This window comes from Ascaphus truei, chromosome 2 (genome assembly GCF_040206685.1).
Source record: "Ascaphus truei isolate aAscTru1 chromosome 2, aAscTru1.hap1, whole genome shotgun sequence".
Classification (NCBI taxonomy): domain Eukaryota; kingdom Metazoa; phylum Chordata; class Amphibia; order Anura; family Ascaphidae; genus Ascaphus; species Ascaphus truei.
Window position 1 is genome coordinate 141,225,162 of NC_134484.1, and position 21,048 is coordinate 141,246,209.

The 21,048-nt window shown below is 38.7% G+C and overlaps 1 protein-coding gene across 1 annotated transcript in view; it reads right to left on the minus strand.

The window, feature by feature from the left end:
* LAMA1 (laminin subunit alpha 1) overlaps positions 1-21,048 on the minus strand; it is a 190,397-nt gene that overhangs the window by 102,284 nt on the left and 67,065 nt on the right. Inside the window, exons 7-15 of the mRNA XM_075585330.1 lie at positions 20,832-20,949; positions 18,973-19,151; positions 18,553-18,658; positions 17,222-17,382; positions 16,032-16,172; positions 14,554-14,727; positions 2,979-3,080; positions 2,514-2,725; positions 60-171 (exon numbers count right to left, since the gene is read on the minus strand). Coding sequence (XP_075441445.1) covers positions 60-171; positions 2,514-2,725; positions 2,979-3,080; positions 14,554-14,727; positions 16,032-16,172; positions 17,222-17,382; positions 18,553-18,658; positions 18,973-19,151; positions 20,832-20,949 — 1,305 coding nt within the window. The remainder of the gene's footprint in view (positions 1-59; positions 172-2,513; positions 2,726-2,978; positions 3,081-14,553; positions 14,728-16,031; positions 16,173-17,221; positions 17,383-18,552; positions 18,659-18,972; positions 19,152-20,831; positions 20,950-21,048) is intronic.

Sequence of the window (21,048 nt, forward strand, 5' to 3'; positions counted from 1 at the left end):
AATATATGTTGTCACTGGTATTCCCTGGAAACATGCTTATACAAACAGTTGTTTCTTACCTCACAAGATGTGCCAGTATAACCAGGAGGACATTCGCAGTTTTCCACTTGTACAGCTGGCAAGAGATCTATAACATTCGGTTTTGCTATATCCAGAGTGACTGAGCTTAATCTGAGTCAGGAAAAGAAGAGGTTGCAGAATTGTCAACTGCAATAAAACTAAAATACCAAACTACAAAGAATGATTCATGAGGGATGGTCAGGAAAAATCAAAAAAGTAAACATTTAGGGGCCTATTCACTAAGCGTCGATAAAGCGTCTATATGTATTTAATTGTTTGGCTAGTGCTTTTATGTATTTAATTGGTTGGCTAGTGCTTTTATTTCTTGAATTGGGGTGTTTAGGTGCTTGTGTATATATTTTTTATTATTGTGTATTTTTGGCCGTCATGCTTTTTTATTAGGGTGACCATTGACTGCTATAGTGTCATATCATGCCCATATTATATGGGTATGATGTACCACTATGCCAATCAATGGGTACACGGTGGGTATAGTGGGCCCGGGGTGGGTGGTTAGGCCTCCAGGGTTGGAAGTGGGGGAGGGTGGGTTAACCCCTTAATTACTATAGTGGTTATTAACCGCTAAGGTGATTAAGGGGTTAGGGGCAATTTGATTGTATTTTTTCTTGTATTCTTTCTGGTAAAGGAGGAAATGGACCTGGAGTATGCTGATGAGGATGCCCTTCATGATGGCAGGGGTAAGTAGAAAGGTTTATTTACTTATTTATGCTGGCTGGCTAATGTTTTATTTTATTATGGGCAAATGAGCTATTATCCATATCTGGATAATAGTAATTTGCCCATTACTGTACTATATGTGTTGGGGGGGGGGTTGTCTTTGTAACAGTGTATTGCACTTTTTATTTTTTTGGCACAGGATTAGTACTGCAGGCCTGTGGGTACCACCGGACACCCACAGGAACCATCTGAGGACCTCCGGACACCCATGGGGACCACCTGAGGATCCCCAAACACCAGCGGGGACAACCCAAGGGCCATAAGACACCTGTGGGGACCACCTGAGGGCATCTGTGGGCCCCCAAGACACCTGCAGGGAACACCTGGAGGCGAGGACCATTCGGGAACCCCCTCTGGCCTCTGGTATAAATCCGGTGCATAAATAAATAAAAAATGATGTGGGGGTACAGTGGGTGGGTGAGTTGTGTATTGGTGGTTAGTACTTATTGTAATGTTTATTGGGAGCTGAGGAGGTGATTGAAGGGCCAAGTACCCACTTAACTCACCCGCTCTGCCCCCAATAAAGCTGCTGTTTTTCCTTAACCCCTTCATTGCCTTAGCGGTTAGCCGCGAAGGTAATGAAGTTTCCTGTAAATGCATTTTTATTGCATGGGATTCATGCCGGGGGCCTCTTGTGCTGATATTAATGGGTATCAGCTCTGGCATCAATCGATGCAGGAAAAATGCATTTTTTTTTCTAAGTCCCAACTCGCCACTTCTCGGCAGCTTCTCACCACCTTCCTGCCAACGTTTCCTGGCGGGATGATTTGGAGAGGAAATCTCTATTCTAGAGCTGCGATTAGCCTCGATAAGCTTATCAGGGCTACTAGAAGTGGCTTATCACCGCTCATTTTGGCTATTTTTTTTCTAGGGGGAAAAAAATGCTGATAAAGCCTTTTATCGCCGACTTATTGGGGCTTACTGAATCACTGTAGGCCTTTTTTGCGAGAAGGCATCGACAAGTGCTTAGTGCATAGGACCCTTAGTGTAATATTGGTAATACAGTCTGCAGCACACACGCAGGATATCCTTACTTTTATATACAGTAGGCGGCGACGGTGGTTCAATGAAAAACCTGTGCACTTCAGCCAGGACCATCCTGGTTCCCGTCCCTTTCTGATATCACAGCAGTACAAACAGCAGCACCCAGTTGGGTGTTTACTACTTTCACAGTATTCAATCGCAATTTCTTAGGACATTAGTGCAAAAACTCTCTCTCTCTGTCGGGTGCATTAATATTTTCAGTATAAAGGAACTATTATCATTTATTGCATCTGCTCGTCCCAAAATAAGTACATTTATTTTTTTAACAGAGAAGAGGAGAATTAACAGAATATTAATAAAGAATATCAAATGTTCTATTTTATTATGAGTTCTGGCATTTTAATAATAATAAATATTTATTTTTTTTAAACAGCAAAGAAATAAAGTGGTTGGATGAACCTTACTTTTTAATTCTACATAATATTTGTTAGCATTGGATATAAAGTGCTTTTCCAATTTGATTTTGATTGTGGCAGCCACTTTCTACTACAGCAACAAACAAGTTGATTCAATATACCCTGAAGTGGCTAGCACGTATAGAAGTCAACAGGGGCTTTGCTAATATTGAATTAGCCTCTAATTCTCCCCTCTGCCAGCATTTTTTGTCTCAAATGCTTACATGTAAATTATAAGGAGAATCCATGTCTATTACATAAATGTCTAGATCTCACCTTGTGATTGCTTTCTTTGCAATGTTGTAGCTGGCTCGAATCTGAAAGCGGTTTATGTTTGCAAGAACAGTCATAAGCCTGTCCCGGTCCACAGCTCTTCGTGTATAGAAGTCCATGAAATTCTCTGGAACAAGTTTGACCTCAGTTGTGTGCTCCTCATAGGGCTGTAGTAGAACCCCATCAGCCCTTGTACCTAGTGTATGGCCATTTCCCTGCAAAGTAAGGAACAAAAATACACATGAAACCACAGTAACACCCAAAAAGTGCAGTCCATGATAATCAGTTTAGAAGTAAATCAACAGATTTACAGGAAATACACGTCTGCCTGTGTTTTCTTATAGAAAACTAAAGTCTTGCTGTCCATAGATCAAAACACATTTTATATGTTTTTCTTTTATTTTCTGTGTTTTATTTAAAAACTTTTGGGGGGGCCATTTCACCTTTAAATTAGATAGAAAATATTACCTGAATAATGATGTCCACACTAGAAACCAGTTCGCTGTCTGCACTGTCCATTGGAATATCGTAGGATACTGTATATCTTAAGTGTCCACCAAAAGATGTCAGCTGCAATTGCACAAGCAACATTGTTCCCATTAAACATAGGGATATAATAAATAATAAATAAATAAAGCTTCAAGAAAGTCATTAATCAAACAGGAAGATGTAACAATAAATACAATTACATTACTTTCAATAATTATTTACCAGGAAACATGTAAAACAGAAAAAAGCGCTCTAATACAGTGAATACCAGAAATTGTAATTATGAAAAATAGATACGTAACTGTGAGTGAATAATATCCTAGTGGATTCAATAGGCTAAAAAGTGCCTGTGAAGAAAAAAAGATATATAAAAAGATAAACGAATGAATGTATGGATGGCCACAGTGGGCGAGGGATTACTAGGTGACTAGAACTGCCAAATATAAATGTAGCAACAGCTACTAAAGAGTCACTGATATGAATCTATCCAGGGAAAATGTATCTTCTAGCTCAAAGTGGAATACTTGATGGTTACTCCCAGTTTGCAGCTCTTCATAGATGTTCGTAATCAACATTGGTCTTAAGCTCTCTTTTTATCCATTCACCCATTATTTACAAAGAGTGAAAATATTTTGTAGGCAGTAAAATGAAGTTTAAAAACAGTTACAAAAAAATATTACCCAATTATCACACACTAATATAACATGCAAGGATCAAGGATAATATAATTTGGTTTCAGCTGAGAAGTGAAAGCATATTTATTGCTAACACTTAGCAACTAGAAGCTCATTTCGTAGTGCACTCCTAGGCTTTTAAAACTTAACATTTAATTATTAATGGAGATAAAATAAGTTCTTAACACAAAGTGATAGTAATAAATACATATAATGTACAGTGGCGGGAGGGAATGAGGAGATGATAGATGGCCAAGGTATATAGTCTGATATACTGATGCTTAATTATACAGATCAAAAGCAGTGATACCTATTAGGCCTTGGTGGGAGAGTGGGTTACTCAGCTGGGAAAGCTCAAAAAATGCTTGCCCTGTGTATGTGTATTGTGTGTCATGTGGCATAGCGTACCGAGCACCCAACCTGTATTGATAAATAGCCCAAATCAGTGTGCTAGTCCTAAGTTTAATAAATATGATGTTATGGCTAATAAATGTAACCTACCATATTGAAACTGGTAGATATAATCACTGTATGTGCAACTCAATAACAGGTTGGTGGTACGTGGATTGATCCTGCGCCCAATGACATTTAACAATCACTCTACACAGATAGTATATACGGCAAGCTATTAATTAATAAAAGACCAGAATAAGCTGATGCTAAACACTCTGCTAAGTATTAAAGCAGTAAACAAATTTTTACTGTGGTTGTAAAGTAAGCCGTCAACAAATAATCAATACTGTAAATAATTGTCCTTGGCAAAGATCCCTGCACACGTAACCTTTTGACAAGTCATTGAACTATAAGTGCATGAATGGGTTTCAGTGTGTAGCAGATGCTAGCAGACTAGCAGTGTGGGATAGAGCATACATGGAATCGCAACTAATTGCTACAAAATCCCTGCTAGCTGCAGGACAGAGTAACACAATGTATCACAGTATAGAGGCAGGCTGTAACAAAAAACCACTGAGCGAGTAGAGCCAGTTAACCCTGGACACGGTCGCATTTAAAAGGAGCACCAGCAGAGACCACAAGCACAAAATGTTGATACTACCCGTCTCTCTCAATTCTCTCGCGCTGACGTCACCACGCCAAAACGCCCTACGCGTTTCCCTCCTTGACGGAGATTCTTCAGGGGCGAGTGATAACCAGCTGATCTCAGAAGCATGTTTATATAGCGTCATGGGCTGCCATAGCAACCCGCGGGCCAATAGAAAACTTACTCAATGCTTCTACTGATCAGTAGGGAACTGTATGTTTAGAACAGCAATGGTTAAAGGGGTACACACTAATTACAACAATAATAATGGCTAATAAAGGTTTAAAAGACTCACCAGCGTATGGGATATGAGCTCATGTATGAGGGCATGTATTAGACTTATTTGGCCCATACCAAATTAACAGATACTGATTGGCTGTTCAGTGATATGTGGCAAAACTTGATCATAGTGGGCTGGAGGTATTTAAACATGTACTGATGTAAATGCATATTAAACTTTGCTAGGTTCACGATTAAAGATGTATTTGCTTGCTTGCCAGTAAGATAGGGAGACAGTAAATAACAGATATATAGTTTATAACAGCATGAGACAAATTATAGATAATTTGAACTTAATATCGATCTCCACAAATGATCAAATAAATGGAGTATATGTAAAACCCTCATTTAACCCTTGAGGGTATAGAGTTTTGAGTTTATATATCCATTCTGCCTCACGTTTTAATAGTCTGTTATTTATATCACCACCACGTATATTGTTTTTAAGGTGGTCAATGCCTATAAAAGATAGGCACTTAATGTCTCCCTGATGAATATTATTTACATGACGTGCAACTGGTGTTTCTAATTTGTTGTGGACCGAGTTTATATGTTCAAGTACTCGTTTTTTAAACTCCCTGATGGTTTTACCAACATATCTGAGGCCACACTCACAACTGATCAAATATATTACATTGATGGTTTTGCAACTTATATGGTGTCTGATATCAAATGTCACTGATTTGTCGTGAGATAAGAAGAATTTAGCAGGGTTGATATATTGACATGCTTTGCAGTTCTTGCACTTGTGCATGCCCATTGGTGGAGGTGTTAACCAAGTAGATGATATGGCGCGTTTAAAGTGACTGTGCACAAGGCCGTCCTGCAGATTAGCTGATCTCCTGCTAGTGATACTTGGAGTATCTTTTAGGATTTTAACAAGGTCATCATCAGATCTTAAGATGTACCAATGTTTCATGAAAATCTTCTTGATCTCATGCCACCTATAATTATAAGTTCCAATGCAACGAACCTGTGTATTAGGTGATTTCATATTAGGACCCAGTAATTGTGCTCTGTCACTATCTCTTGCACGATGATATGCGTGTTTCAATGTAGACATTGGGTATCCCCTATCTAAGAACCGATCTTTCAGGTCTTGAGCCTGTATGTAAAATTCTCTCAATGTGGAGCAATTGCGACGTAGTCGCAGATATTGCCCAATGGGGATGCTTTTGACTAAAGATGGAGGGTGGTGGCTGGTAGCCGCCAAAAGACTGTTAGTGGCCGTCTTTTTTCTAAAGATCGTGGTTTGCACATTACCATCTGGGTCCTTGCTAATTTTCAGGTCCAAAAATGTTATCTCAGTTGCATTGTACTCAAATGTCAATTTTAGGTTCAAATCATTAGCATTCAATAGAGACACGAATTCAACCAATATATTTACTGGACCATGCCAGATCAATAGTATGTCGTCTATAAAACGAATCCACAAATCAATGTATTGTGTGTATTGCACCAATTTGTCACTGAACACATATTGATCTTCCCACCAGCCCAGGTATAGATTAGCGTATGTTGGTGCACAGGATGTGCCCATCGCTGTTCCCTGGGTCTGGTGGTACAGTGTTCCGTCAAATAGAAAGAAGTTGTGACAAAGGACAAATTGCAGAAGGTCTATCATAAATTTGTTATGTTCAATGTAACCAGAGCCCCTTGTAGAGAGAAAATGGCTACATGCTTTAACACCATTACAATGGATGATACTGGAATAGAGAGATTCCACATCCATTGTGACAAATAGGGTTTGGTTATCACAATTGATGCCATCTAGTCTTCGTAAGGTGTCTTTCGTGTCCTTAATGTGAGATGGTAAATTTGACACGAAAGGACGCATGATTTGATCCAGGTATACACTACAGTGTTCAGTGAGGTTATTATTGCCGGAGACAATAGGCCTACCTGGCGGTCTTTTTTGATCTTTATGAATTTTAGGCAATGTATAAAATGTTGCCACTGTAGGTGTCCTGGGTAACAAATAATCATGCTCATTTTGGTCAATGATGTTGTTGGTGAGGGCACTTTTCAAGATGGATTGAAGTTCTTTAATGAACCTCATAGTAGGATTGCAATCCAGTATCTTATATGTTGTTCTATCCTTTAAGATACGTTTGCATTCCTTGACATAAAATTCAGTGTCCATAACAACAACATTCCCACCTTTGTCTGAAGGTTTGATTGTGATTTCTTGTTGTGTCATTAATTCCCTGAATGCCACATTTTCTTTTTTTGTGATGTTATGTCGCATGTGTTTTTTAATTTTCATTTTCTCTAGGTCCCGAGTAACTAGGTTGGTAAAGACTTCAACCTGGGGACATAATGACATAAAGGGGGTAAATTTACTTTTTGGTTTACAACTAGAGAACGGACCTTCTCTCTTATCAGGTGGACTTTCGTTTTCATCTAATAGTGACATAAGGTTCTGTACATTTGTCTGATCGGATGCGGCGAGGCCAATAGTGTCAATTTCACGTCTAGATTTTTTAGCGTGAAATTTATGCAGTAGCAGTTTACGGGAAAACAGATTTAGATCCTTTACCCACTCAAACAGATTAAAATCCTTGGTGGGTGAAAAGGATAGTCCCTTCTCTAATAGTGAGATGTGATCGCCAGTTAGATTAATTTTTGACAGATTAAAGATCTTTAATTTCCCGTCTTCTACTGCTATGGAGTTTATTTTCTGCGTTGGCTTTTGCCTGCTTTTTCCTTGGTCAATTGTTTTTTTGTTATTGCCCCCTCGTCTTGTTGGTCTCTTGCGAGGGGGTATTCCAAAAAAGCAATAGTATTGGTATCAGTTTGTGAGATCCCACTTGTAGAGGGAGATGGGGCAGACATTCTGGTTTCTGAACCACTAGCTGTTTCAGACTCTGAATTCTCAGCCTCCGAGGAGGAGTAATTGATCGTGGGCTGTCTTCTCTTCTGGGATTTTTTATAACTGTACACCTGATGTAGACTGTAATCTAGAGCATCCCTCTGAAATTTTCTGTGTTTCCTTTCTTTGATTTCATTTCTAAACTTATCAACTTCTCTTTGTAGTTTAGATTCCATATCATCAAAATCTTTGTGGGCTCTAAAGTCATCCAGTTTGCGTAATTGGATATCAAGTTCCTTTTGTATATTCAGTAACCTGGTCTGTTGAGTTTCAACCAATAATTTTATTAGGGACTGTGAACATGTTGATAGTATGTTCTCCCATTGCTGGGTAAACTCAACAGTGGTTATATGATACGCTGGAGAGAGGCCTATCCGTAAGCCCCGTGGAATCATATCTTGTGTATCATAATTCTGCAAACTAGAGACCTCCCACCAAGTCTGTGCTTGAGACTTGAATAGGCGATTAAGGATTCTGAAAAAATCAGTGATATTATCTGTGTTGTTGTAGGGTGTGTACGTGTTCTCCACAGAGAAGACTTTTTTTGCCTCATCATGCCAGGAGCTGGTATCCCAGCTGGTGGACAAAAAACCTGTCATATTTAGATGAATTTAACTAATAATCTCTTAATAGAGGTAGGAGCAAAATAAAGAAGAGGATTCTTACGTTCCCCTATAGTAAACACTAAATGAAAACCAAAGAAAAATATATAATGCTCTCTAAATCAAATAATGTGATGATAATATGGTGGTGCCTGAGCCGTCAAGATTGGCGGTGGGTGCAACTAATGAGCTGCACTAGACAGAATTTGGTTTCAGCTGAGAAGTGAAAGCATATTTATTGCTAACACTTAGCAACTAGAAGCTCATTTCGTAGTGCACTCCTAGGCTTTTAAAACTTAACATTTAATTATTAATGGAGATAAAATAAGTTCTTAACACAAAGTGATAGTAATAAATACATATAATGTACAGTGGCGGGAGGGAATGAGGAGATGATAGATGGCCAAGGTATATAGTCTGATATACTGATGCTTAATTATACAGATCAAAAGCAGTGATACCTATTAGGCCTTGGTGGGAGAGTGGGTTACTCAGCTGGGAAAGCTCAAAAAATGCTTGCCCTGTGTATGTGTATTGTGTGTCATGTGGCATAGCGTACCGAGCACCCAACCTGTATTGATAAATAGCCCAAATCAGTGTGCTAGTCCTAAGTTTAATAAATATGATGTTATGGCTAATAAATGTAACCTACCATATTGAAACTGGTAGATATAATCACTGTATGTGCAACTCAATAACAGGTTGGTGGTACGTGGATTGATCCTGCGCCCAATGACATTTAACAATCACTCTACACAGATAGTATATACGGCAAGCTATTAATTAATAAAAGACCAGAATAAGCTGATGCTAAACACTCTGCTAAGTATTAAAGCAGTAAACAAATTTTTACTGTGGTTGTAAAGTAAGCCGTCAACAAATAATCAATACTGTAAATAATTGTCCTTGGCAAAGATCCCTGCACACGTAACCTTTTGACAAGTCATTGAACTATAAGTGCATGAATGGGTTTCAGTGTGTAGCAGATGCTAGCAGACTAGCAGTGTGGGATAGAGCATACATGGAATCGCAACTAATTGCTACAAAATCCCTGCTAGCTTTCAGAATCCTTAATCGCCTATTCAAGTCTCAAGCACAGACTTGGTGGGAGGTCTCTAGTTTGCAGAATTATGATACACAAGATATGATTCCACGGGGCTTACGGATAGGCCTCTCTCCAGCGTATCATATAACCACTGTTGAGTTTACCCAGCAATGGGAGAACATACTATCAACATGTTCACAGTCCCTAATAAAATTATTGGTTGAAACTCAACAGACCAGGTTACTGAATATACAAAAGGAACTTGATATCCAATTACGCAAACTGGATGACTTTAGAGCCCACAAAGATTTTGATGATATGGAATCTAAACTACAAAGAGAAGTTGATAAGTTTAGAAATGAAATCAAAGAAAGGAAACACAGAAAATTTCAGAGGGATGCTCTAGATTACAGTCTACATCAGGTGTACAGTTATAAAAAATCCCAGAAGAGAAGACAGCCCACGATCAATTACTCCTCCTCGGAGGCTGAGAATTCAGAGTCTGAAACAGCTAGTGGTTCAGAAACCAGAATGTCTGCCCCATCTCCCTCTACAAGTGGGATCTCACAAACTGATACCAATACTATTGCTTTTTTGGAATACCCCCTCGCAAGAGACCAACAAGACGAGGGGGCAATAACAAAAAAACAATTGACCAAGGAAAAAGCAGGCAAAAGCCAACGCAGAAAATAAACTCCATAGCAGTAGAAGACGGGAAATTAAAGATCTTTAATCTGTCAAAAATTAATCTAACTGGCGATCACATCTCACTATTAGAGAAGGGACTATCCTTTTCACCCACCAAGGATTTTAATCTGTTTGAGTGGGTAAAGGATCTAAATCTGTTTTCCCGTAAACTGCTACTGCATAAATTTCACGCTAAAAAATCTAGACGTGAAATTGACACTATTGGCCTCGCCGCATCCGATCAGACAAATGTACAGAACCTTATGTCACTATTAGATGAAAACGAAAGTCCACCTGATAAGAGAGAAGGTCCGTTCTCTAGTTGTAAACCAAAAAGTAAATTTACCCCCTTTATGTCATTATGTCCCCAGGTTGAAGTCTTTACCAACCTAGTTACTCGGGACCTAGAGAAAATGAAAATTAAAAAACACATGCGACATAACATCACAAAAAAAGAAAATGTGGCATTCAGGGAATTAATGACACAACAAGAAATCACAATCAAACCTTCAGACAAAGGTGGGAATGTTGTTGTTATGGACACTGAATTTTATGTCAAGGAATGCAAACGTATCTTAAAGGATAGAACAACATATAAGATACTGGATTGCAATCCTACTATGAGGTTCATTAAAGAACTTCAATCCATCTTGAAAAGTGCCCTCACCAACAACATCATTGACCAAAATGAGCATGATTATTTGTTACCCAGGACACCTACAGTGGCAACATTTTATACATTGCCTAAAATTCATAAAGATCAAAAAAGACCGCCAGGTAGGCCTATTGTCTCCGGCAATAATAACCTCACTGAACACTGTAGTGTATACCTGGATCAAATCATGCGTCCTTTCGTGTCAAATTTACCATCTCACATTAAGGACACGAAAGACACCTTACGAAGACTAGATGGCATCAATTGTGATAACCAAACCCTATTTGTCACAATGGATGTGGAATCTCTCTATTCCAGTATCATCCATTGTAATGGTGTTAAAGCATGTAGCCATTTTCTCTCTACAAGGGGCTCTGGTTACATTGAACATAACAAATTTATGATAGACCTTCTGCAATTTGTCCTTTGTCACAACTTCTTTCTATTTGACGGAACACTGTACCACCAGACCCAGGGAACAGCGATGGGCACATCCTGTGCACCAACATACGCTAATCTATACCTGGGCTGGTGGGAAGATCAATATGTGTTCAGTGACAAATTGGTGCAATACACACAATACATTGATCTGTGGATTCGTTTTATAGACGACATACTATTGATCTGGCATGGTCCAGTAAATATATTGGTTGAATTCGTGTCTCTATTGAATGCTAATGATTTGAACCTAAAATTGACATTTGAGTACAATGCAACTGAGATAACATTTTTGGACCTGAAAATTAGCAAGGACCCAGATGGTAATGTGCAAACCACGATCTTTAGAAAAAAGACGGCCACTAACAGTCTTTTGGCGGCTACCAGCCACCACCCTCCATCTTTAGTCAAAAGCATCCCCATTGGGCAATATCTGCGACTACGTCGCAATTGCTCCACATTGAGAGAATTTTACATACAGGCTCAAGACCTGAAAGATCGGTTCTTAGATAGGGGATACCCAATGTCTACATTGAAACACGCATATCATCGTGCAAGAGATAGTGACAGAGCACAATTACTGGGTCCTAATATGAAATCACCTAATACACAGGTTCGTTGCATTGGAACTTATAATTATAGGTGGCATGAGATCAAGAAGATTTTCATGAAACATTGGTACATCTTAAGATCTGATGATGACCTTGTTAAAATCCTAAAAGATACTCCAAGTATCACTAGCAGGAGATCAGCTAATCTGCAGGACGGCCTTGTGCACAGTCACTTTAAACGCGCCATATCATCTACTTGGTTAACACCTCCACCAATGGGCATGCACAAGTGCAAGAACTGCAAAGCATGTCAATATATCAACCCTGCTAAATTCTTCTTATCTCACGACAAATCAGTGACATTTGATATCAGACACCATATAAGTTGCAAAACCATCAATGTAATATATTTGATCAGTTGTGAGTGTGGCCTCAGATATGTTGGTAAAACCATCAGGGAGTTTAAAAAACGAGTACTTGAACATATAAACTCGGTCCACAACAAATTAGAAACACCAGTTGCACGTCATGTAAATAATATTCATCAGGGAGACATTAAGTGCCTATCTTTTATAGGCATTGACCACCTTAAAAACAATATACGTGGTGGTGATATAAATAACAGACTATTAAAACGTGAGGCAGAATGGATATATAAACTCAAAACTCTATACCCTCAAGGGTTAAATGAGGGTTTTACATATACTCCATTTATTTGATCATTTGTGGAGATCGATATTAAGTTCAAATTATCTATAATTTGTCTCATGCTGTTATAAACTATATATCTGTTATTTACTGTCTCCCTATCTTACTGGCAAGCAAGCAAATACATCTTTAATCGTGAACCTAGCAAAGTTTAATATGCATTTACATCAGTACATGTTTAAATACCTCCAGCCCACTATGATCAAGTTTTGCCACATATCACTGAACAGCCAATCAGTATCTGTTAATTTGGTATGGGCCAAATAAGTCTAATACATGCCCTCATACATGAGCTCATATCCCATACGCTGGTGAGTCTTTTAAACCTTTATTAGCCATTATTATTGTTGTAATTAGTGTGTACCCCTTTAACCATTGCTGTTCTAAACATACAGTTCCCTACTGATCAGTAGAAGCATTGAGTAAGTTTTCTATTGGCCCGCGGGTTGCTATGGCAGCCCATGACGCTATATAAACATGCTTCTGAGATCAGCTGGTTATCACTCGCCCCTGAAGAATCTCCGTCAAGGAGGGAAACGCGTAGGGCGTTTTGGCGTGGTGACGTCAGCGCGAGAGAATTGAGAGAGACGGGTAGTATCAACATTTTGTGCTTGTGGTCTCTGCTGGTGCTCCTTTTAAATGCGACCGTGTCCAGGGTTAACTGGCTCTACTCGCTCAGTGGTTTTTTGTTACAGCCTGCCTCTATACTGTGATACATTGTGTTACTCTGTCCTGCAGCTAGCAGGGATTTTGTAGCAATTAGTTGCGATTCCATGTATGCTCTATCCCACACTGCTAGTCTGCTAGCATCTGCTACACACTGAAACCCATTCATGCACTTATAGTTCAATGACTTGTCAAAAGGTTACGTGTGCAGGGATCTTTGCCAAGGACAATTATTTACAGTATTGATTATTTGTTGACGGCTTACTTTACAACCACAGTAAAAATTTGTTTACTGCTTTAATACTTAGCAGAGTGTTTAGCATCAGCTTATTCTGGTCTTTTATTAATTAATAGCTTGCCGTATATACTATCTGTGTAGAGTGATTGTTAAATGTCATTGGGCGCAGGATCAATCCACGTACCACCAACCTGTTATTGAGTTGCACATACAGTGATTATATCTACCAGTTTCAATATGGTAGGTTACATTTATTAGCCATAACATCATATTTATTAAACTTAGGACTAGCACACTGATTTGGGCTATTTATCAATACAGGTTGGGTGCTCGGTACGCTATGCCACATGACACACAATACACATACACAGGGCAAGCATTTTTTGAGCTTTCCCAGCTGAGTAACCCACTCTCCCACCAAGGCCTAATAGGTATCACTGCTTTTGATCTGTATAATTAAGCATCAGTATATCAGACTATATACCTTGGCCATCTATCATCTCCTCATTCCCTCCCGCCACTGTACATTATATGTATTTATTACTATCACTTTGTGTTAAGAACTTATTTTATCTCCATTAATAATTAAATGTTAAGTTTTAAAAGCCTAGGAGTGCACTACGAAATGAGCTTCTAGTTGCTAAGTGTTAGCAATAAATATGCTTTCACTTCTCAGCTGAAACCAAATTCTGTCTAGTGCAGCTCATTAGTTGCACCCACCGCCAATCTTGACGGCTCAGGCACCACCATATTATCATCACATTATTTGATTTAGAGAGCATTATATATTTTTCTTTGGTTTTCATCAAGGATAATATAGACAGCGTCTATATGGTTAAATTCACTAAAGCCTTGAAGTGATGTTCTGGTTAATGGAGAACGTGTGCGCTTTAGTGAGTCAGGTCAATAATGTCTCCAACAGGACACATGTAGGCATATGCTCTACTTTTACTTCTTCATTAGACATTAAGTATAAAGAAATATACAAAATGGGTGTGAACATGTGCATTTTATAATACAAATATACAGTGATTCCATTAACAGATTAAGGTAGCTTGAAATATGTAAAGAAAGAAAAGTGAATCTGTCTCACAACTTACTTTATTTCCAAGATATAATGAAGGAGCTTCCCAGTAATATGTGGATTTCAGTATCTTCCTAGCCACTGTATTGTTAATGCTTATTTGATGAGGGCCGTCAAATTGGTCTTGTTGGGGTTCAATTCTATGTGTTCCATGCAGGTCATTAATATACCAACCACCAATATCAGACACCTTGAACAGGAAACAAAATAGAAATAAGTAAAGACACAGAACATTTCCTGTGCAAAGCATTTACTGAAACTCAAGACATAAGGAACATGTGGTCTAGTAAGTGATCACAGTCAAAGACTATCTGATCGTAGTCAAAATGCTAGTACAAGAAAATTATTTCTACCTGCCATCTGATAGACTGTAGATATTGTCTTTCAGGCCAAAAACAATTGGTTGGTTAATTCAAACGCAAATTTGATTCCCATTATGGGAATGGTTTAATGTAATGATCTTCAAATTCAATTTACATGAATGCTGGACACCTATATCACCTACCGTATGTCATTTGAAGCACACAGTACATCACATATTAAGAAAAAAGAGGGATTGACCCCCGAAACTGGTGTTCTAAGACTATCAGGATAGATAATATAAATCTTCAGATATAAAGTCCATATATAAACTGCAAACCATCAGGCTGTATTCAATGTATTGACTTCATAGACTCCTAGTGTGTTAACGGAATAACAAACAGTTCGGGGGGGAATTTAGCAGTATGAGGAAACAGAGATGCCGGTGAACCCACTGTAAAGTGTATCCCATGGCAAACCTCCAACCTCTCCACTGCAACCCTCACTAGCCCTGGTATCCCACACAATGAATGGTGTCTTGCAGCAGGCATGTACTCACAATCTTGATGCCATGGAAGTAACAGCCTGAATCAGAGCGCAGACTCAGCGCGCTCCAGCTGAATATCCAGAAATAGAAAAAATTGCTGCGAAGGCGGTTCACTGCTGTGCGGTAAGTTTATAGAAAACCAAGCGCAATCAATGATAGATTAGAACATTTTATGTGCAATAACGATCATACACATGGCAGATAACTCTGACGCGTTTCGTCCCTAGTATGGGACTTTGTCAAAGAGTAGACAAAATCCCATACGAGGGACAAAATGCGTCAGAGTTCTGCCATGTGTATGATCGTTATTGCACATTAAATTTTCTAATCTATCATTGATTGCGCTAGGTTTTCTATAAATTCCTACCGGACAGCAGTGAACCGAATTTGCAGCAATTTTTTCTACATCATATATTAGCAAGATGTGTATATTATGGGTATAGAAGAAAACCTAATCATACTAGATAAAGAATTTGTATATAATAGCAATTATTAGTCATTAGTCAAAAATATGTAATCGATGTAAATGTACTGTTGATTGATTTTTCAATGTTTCAGTGTTATTTATATAATATTTTATTAATATTAGTAACTGAATGAGGATTGGTTGTTTACAGAGCAGGGAGTTGAGGCTTTGGTTAGTATACCTGAGTAGTGTGCCAAAAGAGGCCATCGCAGACACCTGAAACACCAAAGCAAAAGCATTCTGTGCATCCTTCAGAATTTCTATCCTGCAGGTTGTAGAATCCCTCTTTGCAGCGGTCACAATTCTCCCCTTCCACATGTTCCTGAAAGATGGTACAAACACATGCGTTTATTCAAGTTCTGTAGTGCTAGTCCTATCAGCTAACATTATTTTATATTTATATATATATATATTTACATATATATATATATGTATGCATACATACATACATACACACATAGCTTAGAAATAAGTCCCATGCAATAATGCATCCCCTTTCATGGGCGTCCTGATGAAGGTCCCCTAGTAAGACCAAAACATTGGATTATCTAATACACAATCTCATTTTAAACATTTATCCCGGAGTGCTGAGTCTTCTTCATTGCATTTGGTTTGTGCGTGAAGTATTTCTCTCTATATATTTTATGACCCGTGCACTCATCTTTATCTTTTGTGCTTTTTCAAATATATATATAGTGTTTAGAAATACGTTCCATGCACAAATCGCCCCCACACAGCTTATTACATACAGCCTTCTTCATTCCATAAAGACTAAGGGGCCTATGCAGAGAGCAGCGCTATTTCGAAATTCGCCATTTTTTGGAGAAAATCGCGCAGAAAGCAGCAGAAAATGGCGAGTTACGAAAAACGCGCCAATTTTTCTTTTCTATTTGTAAAACTCGCCTCGCGGCTGGCGAGAACCTCAATCTCGCCAGTTTTAAAAATATCCGTATGCAGAGAGGCGCGAACGGCATCTAGCGGCTGTTCGCGCCAATAAAATGGCGCGATTGTCTCCTTTTTGCCTCGCCAGAAAAAACTGGCAAGAAGCTGCCGCTCGCGGCCATTGCAAAGGGAAAAAAAGGCGCAAATTTGTTTTTACACGTTTCTGAAGCGCGCATCTCGCCAATTTAAACTCGCCACACGCATCCATGTTAAACATAGCAGAATTCGCACTTTTCTGCATATGGAGAATAAAACTCTCCAAAAAAGCTACTTTTTAATAAATTCGCCAATTTTAAAATTCGCTGCTCTCTGCATAGGCCCCTAAAAAGGAAAGTGCATTTATAAAATGTTCTTGTTTTCTGCAGGCATATTAACACATACTGTACATTTAAAACCATGAACAAAAAAAATCTCATTATGTAAACTTACTTTACATATGCACTGTTCTGCACAAGGATCATCATTCAAGCTGCCCACCAGACTGCAATTGCAACGCACACAGTTTGGGTATCCCTTGTATCCAAATTCACATTGGTCACATTTTGTCCCTGTGTAACCTTCTTTGCATTGACACTGACCCGGCAGGACACCTTTAAACATATAACAAATATTTAATGTCAGCATTAAGGAAGGCAGCAGAAATGTCCCATTCCAGTGTTAAGTTCTGTTTTCAGACGAAGAGAATCTTGCGATAACTTTAATGGCAGTTAGTGCTAATGATATGTAAGAGAGGTGTTCCTCTTGACAACGCCTATTCACAGAGCTCCATTATAGGGAAGGAATGAACCGAGACGTTAAGTTACAGTAGCTCAGGGGAGCGCAAACTTTTTGAGCTGTGCCCCCCTGACTGCTCCCCCTCGCTCTCGCACCCCTCTTACCTGGCTTGCCGGCATTAAATTATGGCATGGGGTCACATGACGTGACATCACGTGACCCCATTGCCACGGAGACGGACGTGTGACATCACTCCACGACACCGCGGCATCATTTGACGCCACGTTGCGTCACAGCCACTCGTCTGAATCCTGGTAAGCGAGTTCCAGAGGCCTCACGCGATCCCCCGGCATTTAGTTTAAATGCCTCGGGGAAGAGCGCGGGGACTCTGCAACCGCCTGCGCCCCTCAAAAAAAATCCCTTTGCGCACTGCTGCAGTAGCTCATACCTAAAGTCGACATTACTCCCATCTATCATTTGTTCATGATTGTAAAAACTTCAGAAATGTTCTGCCAACATTTCAAGAATATACTGCTATATATTGTATACTCTATATTCTTTACATTTATAAGAGATGTTTGTAGAGGTTCATATAATTTCACCCTAATCGGTTTCCATTATATCTCGGCTTTATTGAGCCTGTTCCTTTATCCAGGCTCAAGACAGTGACTGTGTGAAGGCTTCTCTGCTCTCCTTCTGTCAGCCCAATTGTGAACTCAGGAAATCTCTCTCCTGTTTCTCACATCAGGCTTTTTACAGAGCTCTCATTAGTCCAGGTGGAGACTAGTTAATTGAGTGGTTGCAATTAACCATCTCTCTGCTGGATTCTCAGACCTCTGAGGCAGCTTTATTTAAACAGGGATAAGTCCCTGTTACAATATTCTAATATATACTGTACTAGGCAATAGTGACTTACCAAATCTGACCTAATGTCTCACGTTCGAGGTGGTAGCTTCACCCAAACTTAAGAACAGCAGCAAAACACCTCAAAGCTATTAAATACGTAGAAAATGTGTGATGGCACAATCGCCATTAATGTTAAATACCTTGCTGTCGTTGGGAATGATTATCATCTATGACACAGACAGAACTATGGGATCCAGAGGGATCACATTCACAAGGAAGACATGGTGCATCTGCGTAGGGGGAAATCTGCACAAGAAGAACATTTATTTAGTATATTCACATGTACCTTTTTTCTTTACTGACATTGTATTGTATTGGGGAGAAAAATAATACATGGTAATATATCATTTTTATTTTGCATAGATACATCAATAGGATAGACAGATAACTATTACAAAATACGCTCAATAAATGCTGGGAGGAAAAATGATGTTCAAATGAAAATGCAGAAGCAACACTGGAGGGCGTTTAGTGATTGAAAGGCTCTTTAATGTCGCAGTTTAATGCAGCTGTAACAGCCTCTTAACAGTTAGTGAATTCATATTTTAACAATGACATACCTCATGTGGCCTGTAGTAGCCTTCAATGCAAGTTTCACAGTTAATTCCAGCTGTAAATTGAGTGCAGTTCATGCAGACTCCTCCACCAATATACTGATCATGGATATTCAAGCTCATATTACGATCTGACACATTTTGGTCGTAGTAACAATCTTCTGCTTTGTTATGGCAATTACATTCTAGAAAATAATTTTAAAAAAAACATTATTATAAAATGTGCGTGCTAAACATTCCTGTTGGGCAACAGCGTATGGAAATGTTTTGTTATATTACTCAGTTGCTCTAAAAAAAAAAAAATTGTTTTTATTTGATCAAACCTATATACGTGGGAATTGTATTGCATGAATGATTTCTACAATGTGTCCATACGGAACTATCTTGTTAGCTCAGAAGAAAGTAAAAAAAAATATTAACAAATAGATAACTTTGTGGCTCTGCACACTGCTTTTTGATCAATGTTTATAAGAGGAAAGGATGTGAAGAGAAAACCCCAAAACCTAACTGATACGGTAGATATAATGGTGATCTAGTATTGATACATGCAAGCTTCCAGAACTCATATTTCCAGTCTGAAATGCTATGCCTATATATAAACAATCATTATCCAACTAATGCATCATTTCCAGCCATAAATTCAGTGGCGTTCAATCACAATATTTATGTCAGGAACACCATAGCACTTGTCACCACTGAGTTGCTATCACAGACAGCAAACATTAAAAAGAAACTATAATAACCCATGTGTATCATGGGTCACAAATGAGCATTTCTATATAAAAGTAATGCTAAAAGAGTCAATTTCATTTGGAGTATTTTTACCTCTGTGTCTCAATGTTAGGAGAGTGTTTAGGATCAGTTGAGGGAAGTTACTTGGTAAATATAGTGGGATGTATCAGAGTTTGCATCTGTACAGTAACGGTCATTGTTTTTCTCTTTCATTGTGTCACTTATGTCTGGGGTGACATTAACTTTGGTGCCAAGAGATCTGTGTCAAACTCAAATAATATGGTTTATACTCTGCTGATAGCACAAGTTGATGCAAAATGAAGCATGTGAAGGAGAAAATGATGTCTTCATAAGGCATATGTCCTAATTTCTCTGTATAAGTAAAGTCACATCTTGCTATATTGTTTCCTATTGATTTTATTAAACAGAAATATATGTGAATGTGCAACTTTACAGTGCACAGTTTTTAATAACAGCCACTATGCTAGCGGAAGTCCTGTAAGTCCTCACAATGAATGCAGACAACCTCACAAAAGGACGTTCATGGATTGCAAGGAACGCTTTAGTTACTCTTCTTCAAGTCTCAGCGATCTGATTATGCACGTTTAGTTTCACTGCTCTAATAAATGTTACATATGAAAGAAGAGAGTGATTAATGCCACGTCATAAACTGTGTTTAACATTACAGGCTTGTGCCTTATCACAGTCTATATTGCCACAGGGGCCAGCAATGGTACAGTGTGTTTTGAGTCCCTTCCATGCAACACCCTGCAGCGTTTTCTGTCAGGGAAATCAATGATGGGGTGTTATATTATTAGATTATAGCACTGTTTTCTATCCTACATGTTTGCGCTTGGTGCTGTAGCTAGATTTTTTTTATTTAAACTACGCAACTATCCAATCTCAGTCCCTTCTACTTTCTCCTAACATTACAACTACAAACAAGATATGTAAACATATTGCATGAGAAGAAGGGAGCTCGAACACACACAAACTCGGCCAGGACCCAAACATAATTTAGCAATAAAAATACATAAGCACACACATATGTATGCAATACCACAACATTTTTACTTCATGATCAAATAAATGAGAAAGAAGCAGTTCAGTTTCTCAGTTTAGATTCAACTTACTCTCACATTTGTTGCCAACCGAAATGGTGCCAGGTCGCCATGGATTCTGGTGGTATCCTGGGCAACATTCATTACAGCTTTCTCCACAAGTGTTGCGTTCACACTGACATTGCAGTTTCTTAATAAAAAATAAGGACAGCTTGTTTATCACTTACCTATATTCTACAGTACGTTAAAAGCACTGAGTTTAGATAATAAACAAAAACAAACAAATACA